A 22,147-nucleotide genomic window follows, 5' to 3' on the forward strand; every position below is an offset into this window, starting at 1 on the left:
AACACAATACACCAGACAATGGAGAGGTGTGGCGAGTGTTCGGGAGTACTGGGAAGACGTAATGCAGGCGTAACGTGCTGCATCTGCAACATAAGATTTCACCTGGGCTGTACAGAATTAGCTCCAGGATGCATAAAGAGGCAAGGAATTTACTGGGTTTGCAAAGATGACAGATTAATGTTAGAGAACATAACTAAACTGATGAAAAACATTCCCGAGTCACAGAGATTATCATTCACAGACAGGCTACCAGTGATATATGCGGACTAGGAAAAGTCAACATTGGATAACGACCAAAACTCAGGAACAGATAGTTTAGAGAACCGCAGCAGTAGTGTGGAGGAGGAGGGTATGGTGGTACAAAATAACAGCAATATTGCAGAGCCAGATAATATAAACGATGAGAGCAACAGTGAGACAGAGTGCATAGATGAAGGAATTGGGACGAAAAACGGAGATGGCTCCAATAAAGCGGTAGACAAGACAGTCACAGATATAAATACCTTGAAAAGCGCAAAACCGGAACATATTTGCAAATTCTACTCTAAAGGAATATGCAAATATGGAAAATTAGGAGCAAAATGCCATTTTCTGCATCCTCGAAAATGCAGGAACATGTTGGCGAGGGGTACATGCCGTTTTGGAACAGGGTGTAGATACTTCCACCCTAAATTATGTCAATTTTCAATTAGGGACAAAAAATGCTACAATCTTCAGTGTCCGGAATTCCACGTGAGAGGTACACAGCGTTATAGACGGGAAGATCAATATGACACTACTGGAAATTTTTTAGAGGAAGGCAGAAACAGAGTAGTAAATATAAGAGAGAGGAACAGTCTGATGGAACCACTACAGGATTACAGAGGGGAAGGGAGATACCCACAAGACTGGAATACAAATTATCAACAAGCACACAGGTACTACACCAGACAACTCCCGTCCAACTACCAAAACTGGACGAATCACTTCCAAAACAACACACCCTGGACGCAAACACAGTGGCCTCCTTACCAGAGCCTCAGATATTAACACCAAGTAAGGCTTCCAGTACTACCACTAACACGATAACATCATTTATATTTGCCAACATCCAGGGTATAAAAACACGCAAATCCAACAAAGTTCACTTTATAGATGGTCTCCTTCATGAGGCAAATGCAGTGTTTGCAGCCCTAACAGAAACCCACACAAAGGACTACCATGATGGTGAAATATGGATCTCAGAGTACAATCTTTTCAGATGTGATAGGAAACACCGGCTTCAGGGTGGGGTCGGCCTCTACATCAAAGACACACTCATCTGTACTGAACTGCTAAACACCTCAAATGATATGGTGGAAGTGCTGATAATCAAAATAGAGATTCTAAATGTAGTTATTGTCCTTGTATATAAGTCACCGGAGGCAAACCCTCAGCAGTTCAAAGACCAACTAATGAAAAGAGAACACTGCTTGGAAAACCTCACAAATCCAGCTCCGAACATCATCCTGCTTGGGGACTTCAACCTACGGCACCTTAAATGGAAGCACCTGGCTAATACGGTAATATCAGAAAGAATACCAGGAAGTAGCCTAAATGAACAGGCACATGCAAATGACCTGCTACGGATGTGCGACAGGTTTGCCTTAAACCAGCAAATAGTAGAACCAACTAGGAAGGAGAACACGCTGGACCTCATTTTCACTAATAATGATGAATTGATCAGGAACATAATGATTACAAATACCTGTTACTCCGATCACAACTTAATTGAAGTTATGACAACCATGGGGAGTAGACCTTCAAAACCAGTCCAGATTCCCGGTGGAGGAGATTTCAGCAAATTCAACTTCAATAATAAACAGATAAACTGGGAGCAAATAAACCAGGACTTCACAGAAATAAACTGGGAAGAACAGCTAGAAAATGCAAACCTGAACAAATGCCTGGAAAAAATGAGCTCAGTAGCACTAGAAATATGTTCAAACCGTATACCCCTAAGAAAAAAGAGGTAGAGATGCAGATTGGAACGGGAACGTCGTTCCCTATATAGGCGAAGAAAACGAATCGCGGAACAACTTGAGAGTCGCACCCTATCTCAAGAACGGCGAAGAAGGTTAGGTAGAGAAATAGAAACAATTGAACGGAAGCTACAAGAATCATACAAAACCCAGGAGAGGCAAAGAGAGCAAAAGGCCATCAGTGAAATAGAGAGAAATCCGAAATATTTTTTCTCCTATGCAAAATCAAGATCAAAAACCACATCTAGTATCGGGTCCCTGCGAAAGGGAGATGGAACTTTCACCGATGACAACAAAGAAATGAGCGAGCTACTGAGGAAGCAGTACGACTCTGTTTTCAGCGAGCCATTAAACACACTAAAGATTGATAACCCAAAGGAATTTTTCATGGATATGATACCAACATCAAATCATATATCAGACGTCACCCTATCCCCACTGGATTTTGAAGAAGCCATAAACAGTATGCCTATGCACTCTGCACCAGGCCCGGATTCTTGGACCTCCATATTCATAAAGAACTGTAAAAACCACTATCGCAGGCCCTTCACATTCTGTGGAGACAAAGCCTAGATACTGGCGTTATTCCTGATATACTAAAAACAGCAGAGATAGCACCACTTCATATAGGAGGAAATAAGGCAGAGGAAAAAAATTACAGACCGATAGCACTAACATCGCACATCATAAAATTTTTTGAGAGAGTGCTAAGAAATAAGATCACAAAATACATGGAATCACAGCATCTCCATAACCCCGGACAACATGGTTTCAGAACAGGGCACTCTTGCCTGTCGCAGTTGCTGGACCACTATGATATGGCATTAGATGCTATGGAAGACAAACAAAACGCTGATGTAATTTACACAGATTTCGCAAAAGCTTTTGATAAATGTGACCATGGTGTTATTGCACATAAAATGCGTTCAAAAGGAATTACCGGAAAAATAGGCAGATGGATCTACAATTTCCTGACCAACAGAACCCAATGTGTAATAGTCAACAAAATAAAATCCAGCCCATCAACCGTGAAGAGCTCAGTCCCCCAGGGTACTGTGCTTGCTCCAGTACTTTTTCTCATCCTCATTTCGGACATAGACGAGAACACAACCTATAGCACTGTATCATCCTTTGCAGATGACACTAGGATCTTCATGAGAGTAGGCAACATAGAGGACACGGCAAACCTCCAGGCAGATGTAGATCAGGTCTATCTATGGGCTACAGAAAATAATATGGTGTTTAACGAAGATAAGTTCCAGCTCATGCGCTATGGAAAAAATGAAAATATAAAAACGGAAACCACGTACAAAACTCAGGCAAATCATTACATAGAACGAAAAGGCAATATAAAGGATCTGGGTGTACTCATGTCGGAAGACCTTACCTTTAAAGAACACAATAAAGTAGCCATCACAACTGCAAGAAAAATGACAGGTTGGTTAACAAGAACTTTTCACACTAGAGATGCTACACCGATGATACTTTTCAAAACGCTTGTGCTCTCTAGAGTAGAGTACTGCTGCACAATGACAGCCCCTTTCAAAGCTGGAGAAATTGCTGACCTGGAGAGCGTGCAGAGATCCTTTACTGCTAGAATCCACTCAGTAAAACATCTAAACTATTGGGACCGATTAAAGAGCCTAAAACTGTACTCCCTTGAGCGCAGGCGGGAGAGGTACATAATAATTTACACGTGGAAAATATTAGAGGGGCTGGTCCCAAACCTGCACACAGAAATAACATCACATGAGACCAGAAAACATGGCAGGATGTGCAGAATACCCCCGTTGAAACGCAGAGGTGCAACAGGTACTCTGAGAGAGAACTCTATCAACATCAGAGGCCCGAAACTGTTCAACACGCTTCCGCTACACATAAGGGGCATAACTGGCCGACCCCTCACAGTGTTCAAGAGAGAACTGGATAAGCACCTCCAAAGGATACCTGATCAACCAGGCTGCGACTCATACGTTAGGCTGCGAGCAGCCACGTCCAACAGCCTGGTTGATCAGTCCGGCAACCAGGAGGCCTGGTCGACGACCAGGCCGCGAGGACACTAAGCCCCGGAAGCACCTCAAGGTAATCTCAAGGTAAGGTACCCACCCACATACAGACTGGCTAAACGACTCAACGGGTTGCTGACTCCTTACGTACCTTGTGCTTTTAGCCTGAAGTCTCCCAAGGAATTTGTTGACCTACTGCGGAGAGCGCAGGCCACGGGGATAAGAGCCTCATTGGATGAAGAGTCACTATTTACCAACGTGCCGGTGGACGGGATGATAGCAGACAGAGTGTATCGTAACCCAGCTTGCACTCCTCTTGACATGCCAGAAAACACACTGAGGAAACTAATCCAAGCCTGCACTAAAGAGGCATCCTTCTTGAGCCCAGATGGGCACAAGTATAAGCAAGTAGATGTGGTCGCCATGGGTTCCCCCCTAGGTGTCCTGTTCGAACTTCTACATGGGCACCATCGAGCAGAGGGTCTTAGTTGACATGGGCTTGAAACCCGCCATATACTGCAGGTATGTTGACGACATTTTTACACAGGTACCTGATGCCAGATGTCTGCAGCAGCTGAAGGAGGCATTTGAGCGGAATTCTGTGTTGAGCTTCACTTACGAAATGGAGAATAATGGGACGCTGCCCTTTCTGGATGTAACAGTCACGGAAAAGAGCGGAGGCTTCCACACTGCAGTCAACACTAAGGAAACCAACATAGGAATGTGCCTCAATGCCAAGAGTGACTGCCCAGACAGGTACAGGAGGAGTATTGTCAACGCTTACGTCGACCGTGCTCTCAGCCACAGCTCAGATTGGAAGCAAGTCGATGAAGAACTCTGTAGGGTATGGCAGGTCCTAGTCAACAACGGCTTCTCTAACGGTTTCGTTGAAGACATCATAAATAGAAAGTGAAACGCCATGCAACCTCTGAAGAGTCAACTAACACAACACTTGTACCCCCTATTAGACTATTTTACAGGAACTTCTTTTCGATGGCTCATAAAACAGAGGAAAGGGTCTTGAAAGATATTGTTGATAGGAACGTTATCCATACAGACAAAAATCAGAAAATACAATTGACAATCTATTATAAAACCAAAAAAACGGCAATTCTACTCATGAAAAACTCTCCAAATACCAAGCAGAACGCCTTAAAAGAGACCAATGTCTTCTATGCCTTTAAATGCCCACTTGGGGACTGTAAGCCCCCTAAGAACTCAGTATATAGGCAAGACAATAATGTCTCTTTCCAGGCGATTAACAATGCATAAGCAACAGGGCTCCATCAAGGAACATATAATAATCTCTTCTCACAACCAGACCATCACCAGAGAAATCTTAACAAACAACACAGAAATCAGCGATAGGTACAGCGATAGCAGGCGGCTTGACATCAGCGAGGCACTATACATCAAAGAGTCAACACCAGCAATCAACAGCCAATTAATGCACAACTACATTCTACTCACTTCAAGACCCCAAACCAATATGGAAGCAGCAAGAAGAAGTATGGGCCAATAGGCCTTCTGCAGTTACTTCCATTCATATGTTCACTTATCCAATTTATACCCATTGTTTCGTGTTCTGTCTTGTGTTTGTCACCTCACCCAAAACTTTTGTACCATCTCACCTCATCCAATAGAGTATAAGTACAAGGAATTTGTGTGTAAATTATTTTTACGGGCTCACCATAGCCCACTTAGCCCCATGGTTGTCATTAGACAGTTGTATTTCTTTTTTTCTTTCCCTAGACATTTTTGATAATCTTTGTGAGGCCACATTACAGGACTTGCAACTGTACGGCAATATGAACCTTACTAAGGTGCATGGGTTTGTAAAAGGGTGCAGGCAGGCCTCATGACTTCCAAACACTTTCAGAAAACCGAGTGGTTACAGCACAGTACTACTGGGGGCCTAGAAACCCTGGCTGATCGGGTTCGAATCCCTCAGGGATCCAGAGTTTTTGGTTTTATATTGGCTTTGAGACCATTCAGCCTTTATGCATATATATATATATATATATATATATATATATATATATATATATATATATATATATATATATATATATATATATCGTACCTAGTAGCCAGAACACACTTTTTGGCCTACTATGCAAGGCCCGAATTGCCTAATAAGCCAAGTTTTCCTGAATTATTATATTTTCTCTAATTTTTTTCTTATGAAATGATAAAGCTACCCATTTTATTATGTATGAGGTCAATTTTTTTTTATTGGAGTTAAAATAACCGTAGATATATGACCGAACCTAATCAACCCTACGTAACCTAACCTAACCTATCTTTATTGGTTAGGTTAGGTTAGGTAGCCGAAAAAGTTAGGTTAGGTTAGGTTAGGTAGGTTAGGTTGTGGAAAAACAATTAATTCATGAAAACTTGGCTTATTAGGCAAATTAGGCCTTGCATAGTAGGCTGAGAAGTGCGTTCTGGCTACTAGGTGCGACATATATTTATATATATATATATATATATATATATATATATATATATATATATATATATATATATATATATATATATATATATATATATATATATATATGCGAACAAGCCTGAATGGTCCCCAGGACAATATGCAACTGAAAACTCACACCCCAGAAGTGACTCGAACCCATACTCCGAGGAGCAACGCAACTGGTATGTACAAGACGCCTTAATCCACTTGACCATCACGACCGGACTAATGAGGTGATAGCCGAGGCTATTTGAACCACCCCACCGCCGGCACTCGGATAGTAATCTTGGGCATAGCATTTTACCAAATCACCTCATTCTTTGGGGCACACGTGAGGAACACAAATGCGAACAAGCCTGAATGGTCCCCAGGACAATATGCAACTGAAAACTCACACCCCAGAAGTGACTCGAACCCATACTCCGAGGAGCAACGCAACTGGTATGTACAAGACGCCTTAATCCACTTGACCATCACGACCGGACTAATGAGGTGATAGCCGAGGCTATTTGAACCACCCCACCGCCGGCACTCGGATAGTAATCTTGGGCATAGCATTTTACCAAATCACCTCATTCTTTGGGGCACACGTGAGGAACACAAATGCGAACAAGCCTGAATGGTCCCCAGGACAATATGCAACTGAAAACTCACACCCCAGAAGTGACTCGAACCCATACTCCGAGGAGCAACGCAACTGGTATGTACAAGACGCCTTAATCCACTTGACCATCACGACCGGACTAATGAGGTGATAGCCGAGGCTATTTGAACCACCCCACCGCCGGCACTCGGATAGTAATCTTGGGCATAGCATTTTACCAAATCACCTCATTCTTTGGGGCACACGTGAGGAACACAAATGCGAACAAGCCTGAATGGTCCCCAGGACAATATGCAACTGAAAACTCACACCCCAGAAGTGACTCGAACCCATACTCCGAGGAGCAACGCAACTGGTATGTACAAGACGCCTTAATCCACATTAAGGCGTCTTGTACATACCAGTTGCGTTGCTCCTTGGAGTATGGGTTCGAGTCACTTCTGGGGTGTGAGTTTTCAGTTATATATATAAATATATATATATATATATATATATATATATATATATATATATATATATATATATATATATATATATATATATATATATATATATATATATTGTTATATTCAGTACTACTAAACTGTACAATAATGTATCTTTATATACCTTAGAAAAGGCCTACTGTGTATAGTATGCAGTATTTTCCTTGAATCCTCTTGAGGCGACATTTGTAATTATAAGCACCTTGTGTGTGACGGTTATATAGGAGGTCAACAATTGTAATCAAACATTGTTTTTCCCACCAAGCTGGATACCAACCTGAGGGCTAGATACAGTGAGGGATAGAGGCAGTGACATAGAGTGAGGGTGAGGGAGAGTAGCGGTGGGGAAGGGAGAGTAGCGGTGGGGGAGGGAGGGAGAGTAGCGGTGGGGGAGGGAGAGTAGCGGTGGGGGAGGGAGAGTAGCGGTGGGGAAGGGAGAGTAGCGGTGGGGAAGGGAGAGTAGCGGTGGGGGAGGGAGAGTAGCGGTGGGGGAGGGAGAGTAGCGGTGGGGGAGGGAGAGTAGCGGCGGGGAAGGGAGAGTAGCGGTGGGGGAGGGAGAGTAGCGGTGGGGGAGGGAGAGTAGCGGTGGGGGAGGGAGAGTAGCGGTGGGTGAGGGAGAGTAGCGGTGGGGGAGGGAGAGTAGCGGTGGGGGAGGGAGAGTAGCGGTGGGTGAGGGAGAGTAGCGGTGGGGAAGGGAGAGTAGCGGTGGGGGAGGGAGAGTAGCGGTGGGGAAGGGAGAGTAGCGGTGGGGGAGGGAGAGTAGCGGTGGGGAAGGGAGAGTAGCGGTGGGGGAGGGAGAGTAGCGGTGGGGGAGGGAGAGTAGCGGTGGGGAAGGGAGAGTAGCGGTGGGGGAGGGAGAGTAGCGGTGGGGAAGGGAGAGTAGCGGTGGGGGAGGGAGAGTATCGGTGGGGAAGGGAGAGTAGCGGTGGGGGAGGGAGAGTAGCGGTGGGGAAGGGAGAGTAGCGGTGGGGGAGGGAGAGTAGCGGTGAGGGATGGAGAGTAGCGGTGGGGGAGGGAGAGTAGCGGTGGGGGAGGGAGAGTAGCGGTGGGGGAGGGAGAGTAGCGGTGGGGAAGGGAGAGTAGCGGTGGGTGAGGGAGAGTAGCGGTGGGGAAGGGAGAGTAGACGTGGGGAAGGGAGAGTAGCGGTGGGGAAGGGAGAGTAGCGGTGAGGGAGGGAGAGTAGCGGTGGGTGAGGGAGAGTAGGGGTGGGTGAGGGAGAGTAGCGGTGGGGAAGGGAGAGTAGCGGTGGGGAAGGGAGAGTAGCGGTGGGGGAGGGAGAGTAGCGGTGAGGGAGGGAGAGAGGGATCCCTGATCATGTACTAGGCTGCCAAACCTCCCCGCCTATATTAAAATTATAATCTTAGCTGTACAATATATATTCCAGGATATGTTAATTTTCGTGTTAAGTGTACAGTTATACTATAATTGTTTTATAATTAATATTTTTTGCCTCCTGTTTTTTAATTAAACAAATTAAATTTTATTTATTAATTATGCAGTTGGTAGATTATTTGTGACTTGCAGCAAACTGTATGGGATCTTGATGGTGGGGAGGGATGGGCTCCATCCTGGTGGTGGGGGAGGGATGGGCTCCATCCTGGTGGTGGGGAGGGATGGGCTCCATCCTGGTGGTGGGGAGGGATGGCTCCATCCTGGTGGTGGGGAGGGATGGGCTCCATCCTGGTGGTGGGGAGGGATGGGCTCCATCCTGGTGGTGGGGGAGGGATGGGCTCCATCCTGGTGGTGGGGAGGGATGGGCTCCATCCTGGTGGTGGGGAGGGATGGCTCCATCCTGGTGGTGGGGAGGGATGGGCTCCATCCTGGTGGTGGGGAGGGATGGGCTCCATCCTGGTGGTGGGGAGGGATGGGCTCCATCCTGGTGGTGGGGAGGGATGGGCTCCATCCTGGTGGTGGGGAGGGATGGGCTCCATCCTGGTGGTGGGGAGGGATGGGCTCCATCCTGGTGGTGGGGAGGGATGGGCTCCATCCTGGTGGTGGGGAGGGATGGGCTCCATCCTGGTGGTGGGGAGGGATGGCTCCATCCTGGTGGTGGGGGAGGGATGGGCTCCATCCTGGTGGTGGGGAGGGATGGGCTCCATCCTGGTGGTGGGGAGGGATGGGCTCCATCCTGGTGGTGGGGAGGGATGGGCTCCATCCTGGTGGTGGGGAGGGATGGCTCCATCCTGGTGGTGGGGAGGGATGGGCTCCATCCTGGTGGTGGGGAGGGATGGCTCCATCCTGGTGGTGGGGAGGGATGGGCTCCATCCTGGTGGTGGGGAGGGATGGGCTCCATCCTGGTGGTGGGGAGGGATGGGCTCCATCCTGGTGGTGGGGAGGGATGGCTCCATCCTGGTGGTGGGGAGGGATGGGCTCCATCCTGGTGGTGGGGAGGGATGGGCTCCATCCTGGTGGTGGGGACGGATGGGCTCCATCCTGGTGGTGGGGAGGGATGGGCTCCATCCTGGTGGTGGGGAGGGATGGCTCCATCCTGGTGGTGGGGAGGGATGGGCTCCATCCTGGTGGTGGGGAGGGATGGGCTCCATCCTGGTGGTGGGGACGGATGGGCTCCATCCTGGTGGTGGGGAGGGATGGGCTCCATCCTGGTGGTGGGGAGGGATGGCTCCATCCTGGTGGTGGGGAGGGATGGCTCCATCCTGGTGGTGGGGAGGGATGGGCTCCATCCTGGTGGTGGGGAGGGATGGGCTCCATCGTGATACAATATGCCTATAAAGCTCAACCCTGTTTGCCAGAATATTTTTCTTAAATTTTGCATGTACATGCTCATATATTTTAGTAATATTATTAGGATAATAAATGTTATAAAAATACTTGTATCATAAATGATTTATTGTCTTAGACTGAAACTTTCCAGGCTAGCCAGCAGGCGGGTGGTCGCTGCCTCCCTCCCTCAATGGGTGGCGGTAGTACACCACTAGCCAGTCCTCCTAAGGTTTCTAAACGTCAAGAAAACGGTTAAGATAAAGTGTCCTCTCCTAACCTAACAGACTAAGCCAGAGGACCCAAAACAGAAAACGGGACAGTATGTCACCTTCACGAGCCGCTTCTATTTTCTAGTACGACAATTTTGGGCCTTAATAACGCATAGGAGCGAAAACTGACGTTCTTTGTAAGAGGACGGGTTTGGTACACAGGTGGGTCCCTCTCACACGTGGCTTACGGGTCTCGTGCAGTGAGGAACGGAGGGAGGCAGTAAGTGAGGGAGGCAGTAAGTGAGGGAGGCAGTAAGTGAGGGAGGCAGTAAGTGAGGGAGGCAGTAAGTGAGGGAGGCAGTAAGTGTGGGTGGCAGGGAGATAGGTAGTGAGTGATGGAGGGAGAAGGGCAGTGAGGGAGGGAGGGAGAGAGGAAGTGAGGATGAGAGCAGAGAGGCAGTGAGGGTGGTATAATGACGAATAAGAGCACCGCTATCACCATTGTAATAACAGCACCACTATCACCATTGTAATAACAGCACCGCTATCACCATTGTAATAACAGACCGCTATCACCATTGTAATAACAGCACCGCTATCACCATTGTAATAACGGCTGCCACTATCACCATTGTAATAACAGCACCGCTATCACCATTGTAATAACAGCACCGCTATCACCATTGTAGTAACAACTGCCACTATCACCATTGTAATAACAGCACCGCTATCACCATTGTAATAACAGCTGCCACTATCACCATTGTAATAACAGCTGCCACTATCACCATTGTAATAACAGCTGCCACTATCACCATTGTAATAACGGCTGCCACTATCACCATTGTAATAACAGCTGCCACTATCACCATTGTAATAACAGCACCGCTATCACCATTGTAATAACAGCTGCCACTATCACCATTGTAATAACAGCTGCCACTATCACCATTGTAATAACAGCTGCCACTATCACCATTGTAATAACAGCTGCCACTATCACCATTGTAATAACGGCTGCCACTATCACCATTGTAATAACGGCTGCCACTATCACCATTGTAATAACGGCTGCCACTATCACCATTGTAATAACAGCTGCCACTATCACCATTGTAATAACGGCTGCCACTATCACCATTGTAATAACAGCTGCCACTATCACCATTGTAATAACAGCTGCCACTATCACCATTGTAATAACAGCTGCCACTATCACCATTGTAATAACGGCTGCCACTATCACCATTGTAATAACAGCTGCCACTATCACCATTGTAATAACAGCTGCCACTATCACCATTGTAATAACAGCTGCCACTATCACCATTGTAATAACGGCTGCCACTATCACCATTGTAATAACAGCTGCCACTATCACCATTGTAATAACAGCTGCCACTATCACCATTGTAATAACAGCTGCCACTATCACCATTGTAATAACAGCTGCCACTATCACCATTGTAATAACGGCTGCCACTATCACCATTGTAATAACAGCTGCCACTATCACCATTGTAATAACGGCTGCCACTACCATATACTGCACAGAAAAAATAGATATTATCGCACTTACCGAAACGTGGATGAATGTAGAAAATAGAGAACTATTAGCTGAATATCAGATAAATGGATTTAAACTATTTCACACAGATAGATATATTAGACGAGGAGGGGGAGTAGCCCCCTCCTTACATGGTGTTAGGGACAATTTGAAATGTAGTCTCAAAGAGGGAATCAAAACTGAGCCACACACAGAAACTATTTGGATAGAATTAAACGAAAAAGCAAATAATATTATAATAGGAGTTATATATAGGCCACCAAATTTAGACAGAATGGAAGCAAAGCATCTATGGGATGAAATATCTAGAGCATCTAGATCTAAGAGTATTTATGTCATGGGTGACTTTAACTTTAGTGGAATAAACTGGGTGAACAAAACAGGGAATAGTGAAGCAGAAGATTTTCTAGAATTAATTGACGATTGCTTTCTTACGCAACACATTAAGGAACCAACGCGGGAAAATAATATTTTTGATTTAGTGTTAACTAACAGGGAAACACAAATTAATGACATCGAAATAGGGAGTGAGCTAGGGAACAGTGATCACAAAGTAATCAGATTTAGCATAGAATGGAATAGACCTGTAGGAGAAAATTCTGTTAAAGTGCCAGATTTTCGAAAAGCTGATTTTAATAGCCTAAGAAATTTTTTGGGTCAAATAGATTGGAAAGTCTTGGGTATGGGGTGTGGGCCGGTCTTAGAGCGAGACATGAACCCAGCGATAGGTGACGTAAAAGGGGATTTCGATGTGGATTTAATAAATAACTTATTTAAGAATATTCTAAACAAAGCACAGGAACGTAGTATACCATACAAATTGAATAGGTCGAATACTAATGACCCAAAGTGGATAACAAATAATTTAAAGAACCTTATAGGTAAAAAGAGAGCTTGGTACAAAAGGATTAAGAATGGGGAAGTCAGGTTAGAACAGGAATTCATACAACTGGTTAGAAATGTTAAAAAAGAGATTAGGAAAGCAAAAAGAAACTATGAAGATCGCATTGCATTGCAAGCAAAGTCAAATCCTAAAGGTTTTTTTCAGTTATATCGAACTAAGACTAGGGAAAGGATAGGTCCATTAAAATCTGAGACAGGTCAAATAACGGATAATGACAAGGAGATGAGTAGTATTTTTAACAAATATTTTATATCTGTATTTACTAAAGAAGAACTTAACAATATGCCTTCAGCCGAACAAGTCTATGTGGGTGGGGATGAGGACAGGTTGACTAGTTTAGTAGTTACCAGGGAGGATGTAATTAAACAATTAGAAAAACTAAAACCAAACAAATCCCCAGGGCCGGATGAAGTGTTTGCCAGGGTGCTTAAAGAATGCAAACAGGAGCTTTCCGAGCCACTGTCTACCATATTTAATAAATCAATAGAGTCAGGCAGAGTGCCAGAGTCATGGAAGGTAGCTAATGTGGTACCAATTTTTAAGAAAGGAGATAGATCACTTGCGTCAAACTATCGGCCAATTAGCCTAACGTCTATTGTGGGAAAGTTACTTGAATCAATAATTGCAAATACAATTCGTCTCCATCTTGAAAAACATAAATTAATAAATGAGTCGCAACATGGTTTTACAAATGGCCGTTCATGTTTAACAAATTTGCTAACTTTTTATTCCAGCATAGTTGAGGCAGTTGATAGTGGTAAGGATTGTGATGTTGTGTACCTTGACTTTAGGAAAGCTTTTGATACAGTGCCACATGAAAGACTAATTAAATAAAAAATAGAAGCTCATGGTATTGGGGGTGCTATATTAACTTGGAATAGGGCATGGCTATTCCAAAGGAAACAGAGAGTTAGTATAAATGGGGTTAAGTCACAGTGGGATAATGTTGTTAGTGGAGTACCTCAGGGCTCTGTCCTGGGACCTCTGTTGTTTATAATATATATAAATGATTTAGATTCAGGTTTGAGTAGCAACATTTGCAAATTTGCCGATGATACGAACATCGGTAGGGAAATTAATTCGGAGGAGGACTCACTATCAATTCAAGTTGATCTAGATAGGGTTTTGAAATGGTCAAAGGATTGGCAAATGCAGTTTAATTCTGATAAATGTAAAGTTCTGAGGCTAAGTAATGATGATAGAGTTACAAGATACGAGCTAGATAGTGTTGAGATTGCGAAGTCGGATTGCGAAAGGGATCTGGGAGTTATGATTAGTAAGAATTTAAAACAAAAGGATCAATGCATGAATGTTCGTAATAAGGCGAATAGGACACTGGGATTTATTAATCAAAGCTTTAGTAACAAGACACCTGGTGTGGTTCTTAAGCTATATCTTGCTCTGGTTAGGCCCCATTTAGATTATGCAGTTCAGTTTTGGTCGCCGTATTATAGAATGGATATAAATTCACTTGAACGTGTCCAACGTAGGATGACTAAGTTAATTCCCCAAATTAGAAATCTTTCATATGAAGAAAGATTAACAAAGCTTAAGTTGCATTCACTGGAAAGGCGAAGAGTTAGTGGTGACATGATAGAGGTTTACAAGTGGGTGAATGGACATAACATAGGGGATATTAATAGGATATTAAAAGTATCAACACAAGACAGAACACGAAACAATGGGTATAAATTGGATAAGTTTAGATTTAGGAAAGACTTGGGTAAATACTGGTTCAGTAACAGGGTTGTAGATTTGTGGAACCAATTACCGCGTAACGTGGTGGAGCTGGGGTCCCTCGATTGTTTCAAGCGCGGGTTGGACAAGTATATGAGTGGGATTGGGTGGTTATAGATAGGAGCTGCCTCGTATGGGCCAATAGGTCTCCTGCAGTTACATTTGTTCTTATGTTCTTATCACCTTTGTAATAACGGCTGCCACTATCACCATTGTAATAACGGCTGCCACTATCACCATTGTAATAACGGCTGCCACTATCACCATTGTAATAACGGCTGCCACTGTCCCCTTTGTAATAACGGCTGCCACTATCACCATTGTAATAACGGCTGCCACTATCACCATTGTAATAACGGCTGCCACTATCACCATCGTAATAACGGCTGCCACTATCACCATTGTAATAACGGCTGCCACTATCACCATTGTAATAACAGCTGCCAGTATCACCATCGTAATAACGGCTGCCCACTGCTAATGTAATATATTAAGACTCGGGCCGTCATACTAGGAACTAAACCTGGTAATAATGATAGACAGAGCTCTGTGTAGACAACTCAAGGGAGAAGAGAGTCAGAGAGTGGGGGAGAAAGCGAACAAAAGGGAGACAGCGAGCGAGCGGAAGAACGAGAAAGAGACAGAGGGAGAGCGAGTTAGAGTGATAGCGAGAGAGAGAGAGAGATAGTAGTTGCTACGGTCTTCGTATGACGTACCACATAAGAAAAAACTTGCCACCACCCTGAGTTCCCGAAAAGGGGACCGGAGTACTCTTACCCTTCACCTTCCTCCTCCCTTCCTGCTTAGATATGCCCTTCCCACGTCACTTCCCTCCCTTCCTGCTTATATATGCCCTTCCCACGTCTCTTCCTTCCATGCCCCCACACACCTTTCTCCCCAACTTCTCCCTCCCTGTCCCAACGCACCTTCCCCCTGCCTCCCTCTCCTTGTATTTACAATCCCCTTTCCTATCTCTATAAACAAAAAGTTGCACCAAGAATGCAAATCTGTCATCTGAACATTTATTTTGAAGTCAATATCAGAATTCATTATTATTTTAACTCGTTTTAAAATCTTTAGCCCTGAGGCATAACATCTGGCATCCACACTTGGTGAAGGGGGGGCATCCGGCCCATGCCCCCCTCCCTCATGGATGACCTCAGCCCTCTATGACACTTGATGGAATCTCAATCATGCAAAGTTTAATGAGACTAACCCAAAGTGTCTGCTCTCCAACCTCACATTGACACATATTCAGTTTTATTGTTATTGATAGATCCCAAAAATTTAATGTGTATTGTGGAGGAAAGTACAAACTAGAGACATTTGAACTACTAATACTGAACACAGTCCATGAAAGAAAACAGCAACCAAGCCTAGCTTTTCAAGGCCTATTAATACTTAATAATAAAAGGCATATACATTATTTTTTATTCTGTAACTTTAATGGTAACTAATTAGAATAGCAATAGAGATATGTTTCACAATTTTCACAAAACTGCGAACACAAATTATTGTAATTAGGGTGAAGAAAACTGAGAATTTGGCTTCATGATGGTAATAAACTATTTGTTTCTTTCACTTTTAAATTGGTTAAAAATAATTAAACATTTCAATACATTTAGAAGGTTATTCAACAATTTAAGACATTAATTTGCGTGATATTTCTGCCATGCAAATAAATGCAAACATATATTTTCTTGTATGGTATCCAAGGGTTCTGTACTTTAAAGTTTCAAAAATATAGAATGTGTTAAGGGCTTTTATAAAATTATCACTATCAAGGATTTAATTAACCATGCCGCATGCTGTCTTGGATTGGAGTTTATTGAAGCTCTAACTTAGGATTTATGTTGAGTAATTATTTGTCTGATGTAATTTTGAGTGTTGGATACCGAGGCGCAGATATCGAATACGAGATATGAACATATTGGTAAAAATATAACACAGTCAAGGTAGAGCGAGGTACATAGTATAGGATTTTACAATGTCATTAGTTTTAGATACTTGTTTATATTTTATATATGGCAATAGAAGTTCAGTTTGTTGTGGTTGTAATCACCAAGGAGTTATTCTCAGTTCTATTTGATTGGTTACCTTGTTTTCAAATAATATGCAATCAGTTTTTACATGTTAAGGGTGCGTTTGTTAGCTTTTAGGCATAAGTTTTTTTTTAGTTCAGTTTTCAGTGTGTGCGAATAAGTTGGTTAGCAATATAGACAATGATGGTTATGTCATCAGCAATAGAACTGGCTTAAGGTGTTATGTGGCAGTTGGTTGGTCATTGATGTATATGAGAAAGATGAAGGGGCCTCTTATACTACCCTGTGGAGTGTCAACATTATCTGCTAGTGTGGGAGAAGTAGCAACGTTCACAGTAACATTTGGTAGTGTGGGAGAAGTAGCGACGTTCACAGTAACATTTGGTAGTGTGGGAGAAGTAGCAACGTTCACAGTAACATTTGGTAGTGTGGGAGAAGTAGCGACGTTCACAGTAACATTTGGTAGTGTGGGAGAAGTAGCAACGTTCACAGTAACATTTGGTAGTGTGGGAGAAGTAGCAACGTTCACAGTAGCATACTGGTGCTGGTCAGTGAGGTAAGATCAGGTGTATTGGAGAAAGTGACTTTGATTCAACAGTGATTCAACATGACAGGAAGTGTATTGTGGTTAACAGTAACAAAGACAATAATAGGTATAAAGAAAATACTTTTTGGGTATTAATTTTTGTCATGAGCTGCATATTTATTAAGGCATCTTTGGTACTTCTTAGTATATCTTTTAGACCATTTATAGTATTTATATCTTGGCAATTTAAAGGTACAAAAGTACAGTAGAGGTATTTCAAGTTAAATAACAACTTTATAGTCAGTGCTCCTAAGTCATACGATTTGCACCATTTCTCTGCACAATTTACACTACTTTATTTTATTCCTTTATATACTCTTTAGACTTTGAGAGGTGAGGAGATTATTTTTTCTGTAAAGCTTATACAAAATGTAAACATTGTTAATGTGTGAGAAAACACCATTATTTAGTCCAAATATATAAATATTCACGTGTTGTTACTTGCCTCTCGAATAGTAAAATAATGTCAACTTTATTTGTACTGGATTACTTTTTATTAACCATTGAAAGAATTGGTAAAAAATATAAAATAAATACAATTTTGTATGCTCACAATTTTATTTTATTATTAGAGTTTTACATATGTGTTATAATTTGAAGGGTTAAAACTATCTTTTGCATTTAAAGACCAGGATATATCACTAAATTGTATTTGATTGCAATATAAACAATTTTGTTAAACAAAAATGACATTACTTCAAGATGAACATTTTACTGTTCACTAACACTTATGTTTCTGCGACTTTCAAAATTTAGTTTGTCTTAAGATTTAATAATAAATAAATATATTCAAAAAAAGTATTCTACTTTTGTTTCATAAAACTTATTTCATTAACCTTTATATCATAATGCTTTATTTTATAAAGCTTAACTTTATAAAGCTGTATAACCCATAGGTGTGGCCATCCACGCTCCACTTTCTGAGAATGACAATAAATATCATGCTGTGAGTCGCTGTGTGTTGCACGGACAAAATATTGGGACACTTCATCCCATTATCTTAACATTGTAACTTATTTCTCTAACCCTTAAGTTCTTGGGTTGGACAGTTGACCAAAGGTTTCAATACAGCTTCTGACCACATGGAGGGCCGTGACCGAGAGGCCAGAAAGGACAAATTACAAGTTGTGAACAAGGAAAGGGAAGTTACATCCTTCTTCCCTATACATGAAGAACACAGCTTACAGTCATCTTCCCTATACATGAAGAACACAGCCTATAGTCATCTTCCCTATACATGAAGAACACAGCTTACAGTCATCTTCCCTATACATGAAGAACACAGCCTATAGTCATCTTCCCTATACATGAAGGAACACAGCCTATAGTCATCTTCCCTATACATGAAGAACACAGCCTATAGTCATCTTCCCTATACATGAAGAACACAGCCTATAGTCATCTTCCCTATACATGAAGAACACAGCCTATAGTCATCATCCCTGTACATAAAGGAACACAGCCTATAGTCATCATCCCTGTACATAAAGGAACACAGCCTATAGTCATCATCCCTGTACATAAAGGAACACAGCCTATAGTCATCATCCCTGTACATAAAGGAACACAGACTATAGTCATCATCCCTGTACATAAAGGAACACAGCCTATAGTCATCATCCCTGTACATAAAGGAACACAGCCTATAGTCATCATCCCTGTACATAAAGGAACACAGCCTATAGTCATCATCCCTATACATGAAGGAACACAGCCTATAGTCATCATCCCTGTACATAAAGGAACACAGCCTATAGTCATCATCCCTGTACATAAAGGAACACAGCCTATAGTCATCATCCCTGTACATAAAGGAACACAGCCTATAGTCATCATCCCTATACATGAAGGAACACAGCCTATAGTCATCATCCCTGTACATAAAGGAACACAGACTATAGTCATCTTCCCTATACATAAAGGAACACAGACTATAGTCAACTGAAGCACACACCTGTCGACAGTTGCTCATTATCAGTGAACTGCTTCTTTGGAAGTAGCAAAAACAATCCCATTTACAACCAAAACCCCTTTAAAATGGAGAGAAACATGTTGATTATGACTGTAAAAGTCAGGAAGTGAGTTTCAGTGCCAATACTAAAGCACTAAGTGTAAAATTCAAGGAGTCAGAGTGTCACTGCTAACACTACAGCACTTGACTGGAAAAGTCAGGGAGTGGGAGTGTCAGTACAAATACTAAGGACTTGACTGTAAATGTCATGTAGTAAAAGTGCATGTGCCTATACTATGCACTTGAATGTAAAAGTCAAGAAGTCAGAGTGTCACTGCTAATACTGAACCAATACTGAAATACTTGTCTGTAATAGTCAGGAAATGAGAGTGTTGTGGGAATGTTCCAGCAAGAGTTTACTTACTAATATTACTATAATTTAATGAATAGTTAAATTGGACTATATGGAAATATATTATTCCTGCTAGCTGTTTCCACTACCACAGTTTTGGGAGGGTGATTTATAATGCTAAATCAACCATAAATTATTATACCACTAGAAATGGTAAATAATGATAATTAAATTTTCTCTGGGTTAGTAGGCTAACTACGGAGGAGAGTAAATGAAGTCAATGGCTTAGCTGTATAGAAGGATTAAGAGTAAGACAAAGGTGGAACGTCTGGAGAGTGAGGTAACATGAGCGCCTCCCAGCCGGTGTCGTCTGGTCCACATGACACGACAGGTCGAGGCGGCTGGCTTCCGGTTGACCACTTTCGTTCTGCCAAAGGTACACTCTGTAATTTCTATAATACCAATATTCACACAACTAATCTCAAATAACTGAAAATAATCTCCTAACTAGACATAAGCTTACCATGGATTTTTAGATCCCATGCGGCGCCAATACCGATCTACTCTCAGTAGAAATAATATTGCAATAAAACTATCTAAAGAAGATCAACAATCAGCCGAATACATTTTGCCTTATTCTGTGGAGATAGCGGCAACGTCTGAGGAGCTGTAGCACTTCGGGTGTGCCAAATATGCAACGATGCTAATCTGCTCACTCACAGGATCTAGCTGGTGTTCAAAGCACAATGGCGTCTTCCTTACACTACACAGAAATCACAATTGCGTGATGCATCAAATGAACAATTCCACAAGGGCCGTGACGAGTATTCGAACCTGCGTCCGAGAGCATCCCAGACGCTCAGTGCTAGTAACAGTGGTAGTCGATTAATCGCTGCTATTATTAATTAATTATAGTGCTATAATTAAGGCAGCGTCTGGGATGCTCTCGGACGCAGGTTCGAATCCTCGTCACGGCCCTTGTGGATTTCTTCGGCGTCTTCCTTCCTCTATCTCGGTGCGTGCTCAGAAAATAGTCACATCATTTCAACTCTTTCATTAACGAGACTGTAGTGGCATCTTTTTACGTCTTAATAATTTACTCCAAATTCTAAAGAACAGTTTTCCACTGTTACTATCACTGAGTTAGAGATTTGTGGAGTTTTATAGCATATTTAATATAGGCTGACTGTGTAGTGTGACATATTTTGCCAGTAGTGAGATAACATTCACAACTGAGGAAATTTGCCTTGGGATGGAGGAACACATTATTTTTCATAAGTTTAACTGATTCCCAATCTAAAATAATAACTGTAAAGGAAAACAAATTATAGACTGGATTTATTAAGAACTAGCTGTACCCGGCCATGCGTTGCTGTGGCTCAGCAACTCATGTGCGTTGCTGAGCCACAGCAACTTTCCCGTCTCCCAGTCCTCCCCACTGTTCCCTCCCTGCTCCGTCCCCTCATCCTCCCAACCATTCCTCACTCTTCCGTCCCCTCGTCCTCCCCACCATTCCCCCTCCCCCTCTCCCCTCGTCCTCCCCACTCCCCTGTCCCCTCGTCTTCCCTACCATTTCCCACTCCCCTATCCCCTCGTCTTCCCTCCCCCTCCGGTCCCTTTGTCCTCCCCCACCATTCCCCACTCCACCCTCCCGTCGTCATCCCTACCATTATCCCCTCCCCTGTCCCTCTCTTTTTCCCAACAATCCCTCCCTCCCCTGTTCCCTTGTCCTTCCCTCCCATTCTCCATCCCCACCCCGTCTCCTCGTCCCCAACTCCCCCGTCCCCTCGTTCTCATACAATTACCCCCTCCCCAGTCCCCTCGTCCTCCCCACCATCCCCCACTCCCGTCCCCTCATCTTTCCCACCATTCCCCACTCCCTCGTCTGATGCATTCCCAAATGATCTGATGTTCTCATTAGAAAATTGGGACCATCAAATGATCTGATGTTCCCATCAATGAAAAAAAAGAAAAACAGTTAAAAAAAGAATTGAAAAAAATGAAAAAGTAAAAAACTAAATTAAACTCAAGAAATGAACGGTATGGTAAACAACACAGCTCAATTCCAATGCAATGTCATAGAAAATGATTGAATAAAAATGAAAATAACTCGATATCAATGAAAATTCAATTTATCAATGCAATCGGAAACACTGAAATGGAATCATAACATAAATAGTATAGCGTGTGTTGCTCTTATGCCCAACAGATGGCGCTGTTTAAAAAGAAATCATGGTTTTACCTGTCACAGGTGTGGCATCTCTACTTATACTCAAGAAATGAACGGTATGGTAAACAACACAGCTCAATTCCAACGCAATGTCTGACAAAATAATTAAATCTAAATGAAAATAAATCTAAATCTATGAAAATTCTATTTATCAATGCAATCGGAAACACTGATATGAAATCGTAACATAATTAATTTAGCTTGTGGTGCTCTTATGTGCAACAAGGTGGCGCTGTTATAAAAAGAAGCACGTTTATACCTGTCACAGGTGTGGCAT

At 42.9% G+C, this 22,147-nt stretch overlaps 1 protein-coding gene across 1 annotated transcript in view; it reads left to right on the forward strand.

Moving 5' to 3' along the window:
• Positions 1 to 10,584, forward strand: part of LOC123753520 (sacsin) — a 200,989-nt gene extending 190,405 nt beyond the window's left edge. The window contains exon 7 of the mRNA XM_069330757.1: positions 10,444 to 10,584. Coding sequence (XP_069186858.1) covers positions 10,444 to 10,548 — 105 coding nt within the window. The 3' untranslated portion in view covers positions 10,549 to 10,584. The remainder of the gene's footprint in view (positions 1 to 10,443) is intronic.
• Positions 10,585 to 22,147: the final 11,563 nt, after the last annotated feature.

The sequence above is a fragment of the Procambarus clarkii genome, chromosome 24, assembly GCF_040958095.1.
Source record: "Procambarus clarkii isolate CNS0578487 chromosome 24, FALCON_Pclarkii_2.0, whole genome shotgun sequence".
Lineage (NCBI taxonomy): Eukaryota > Metazoa > Arthropoda > Malacostraca > Decapoda > Cambaridae > Procambarus > Procambarus clarkii.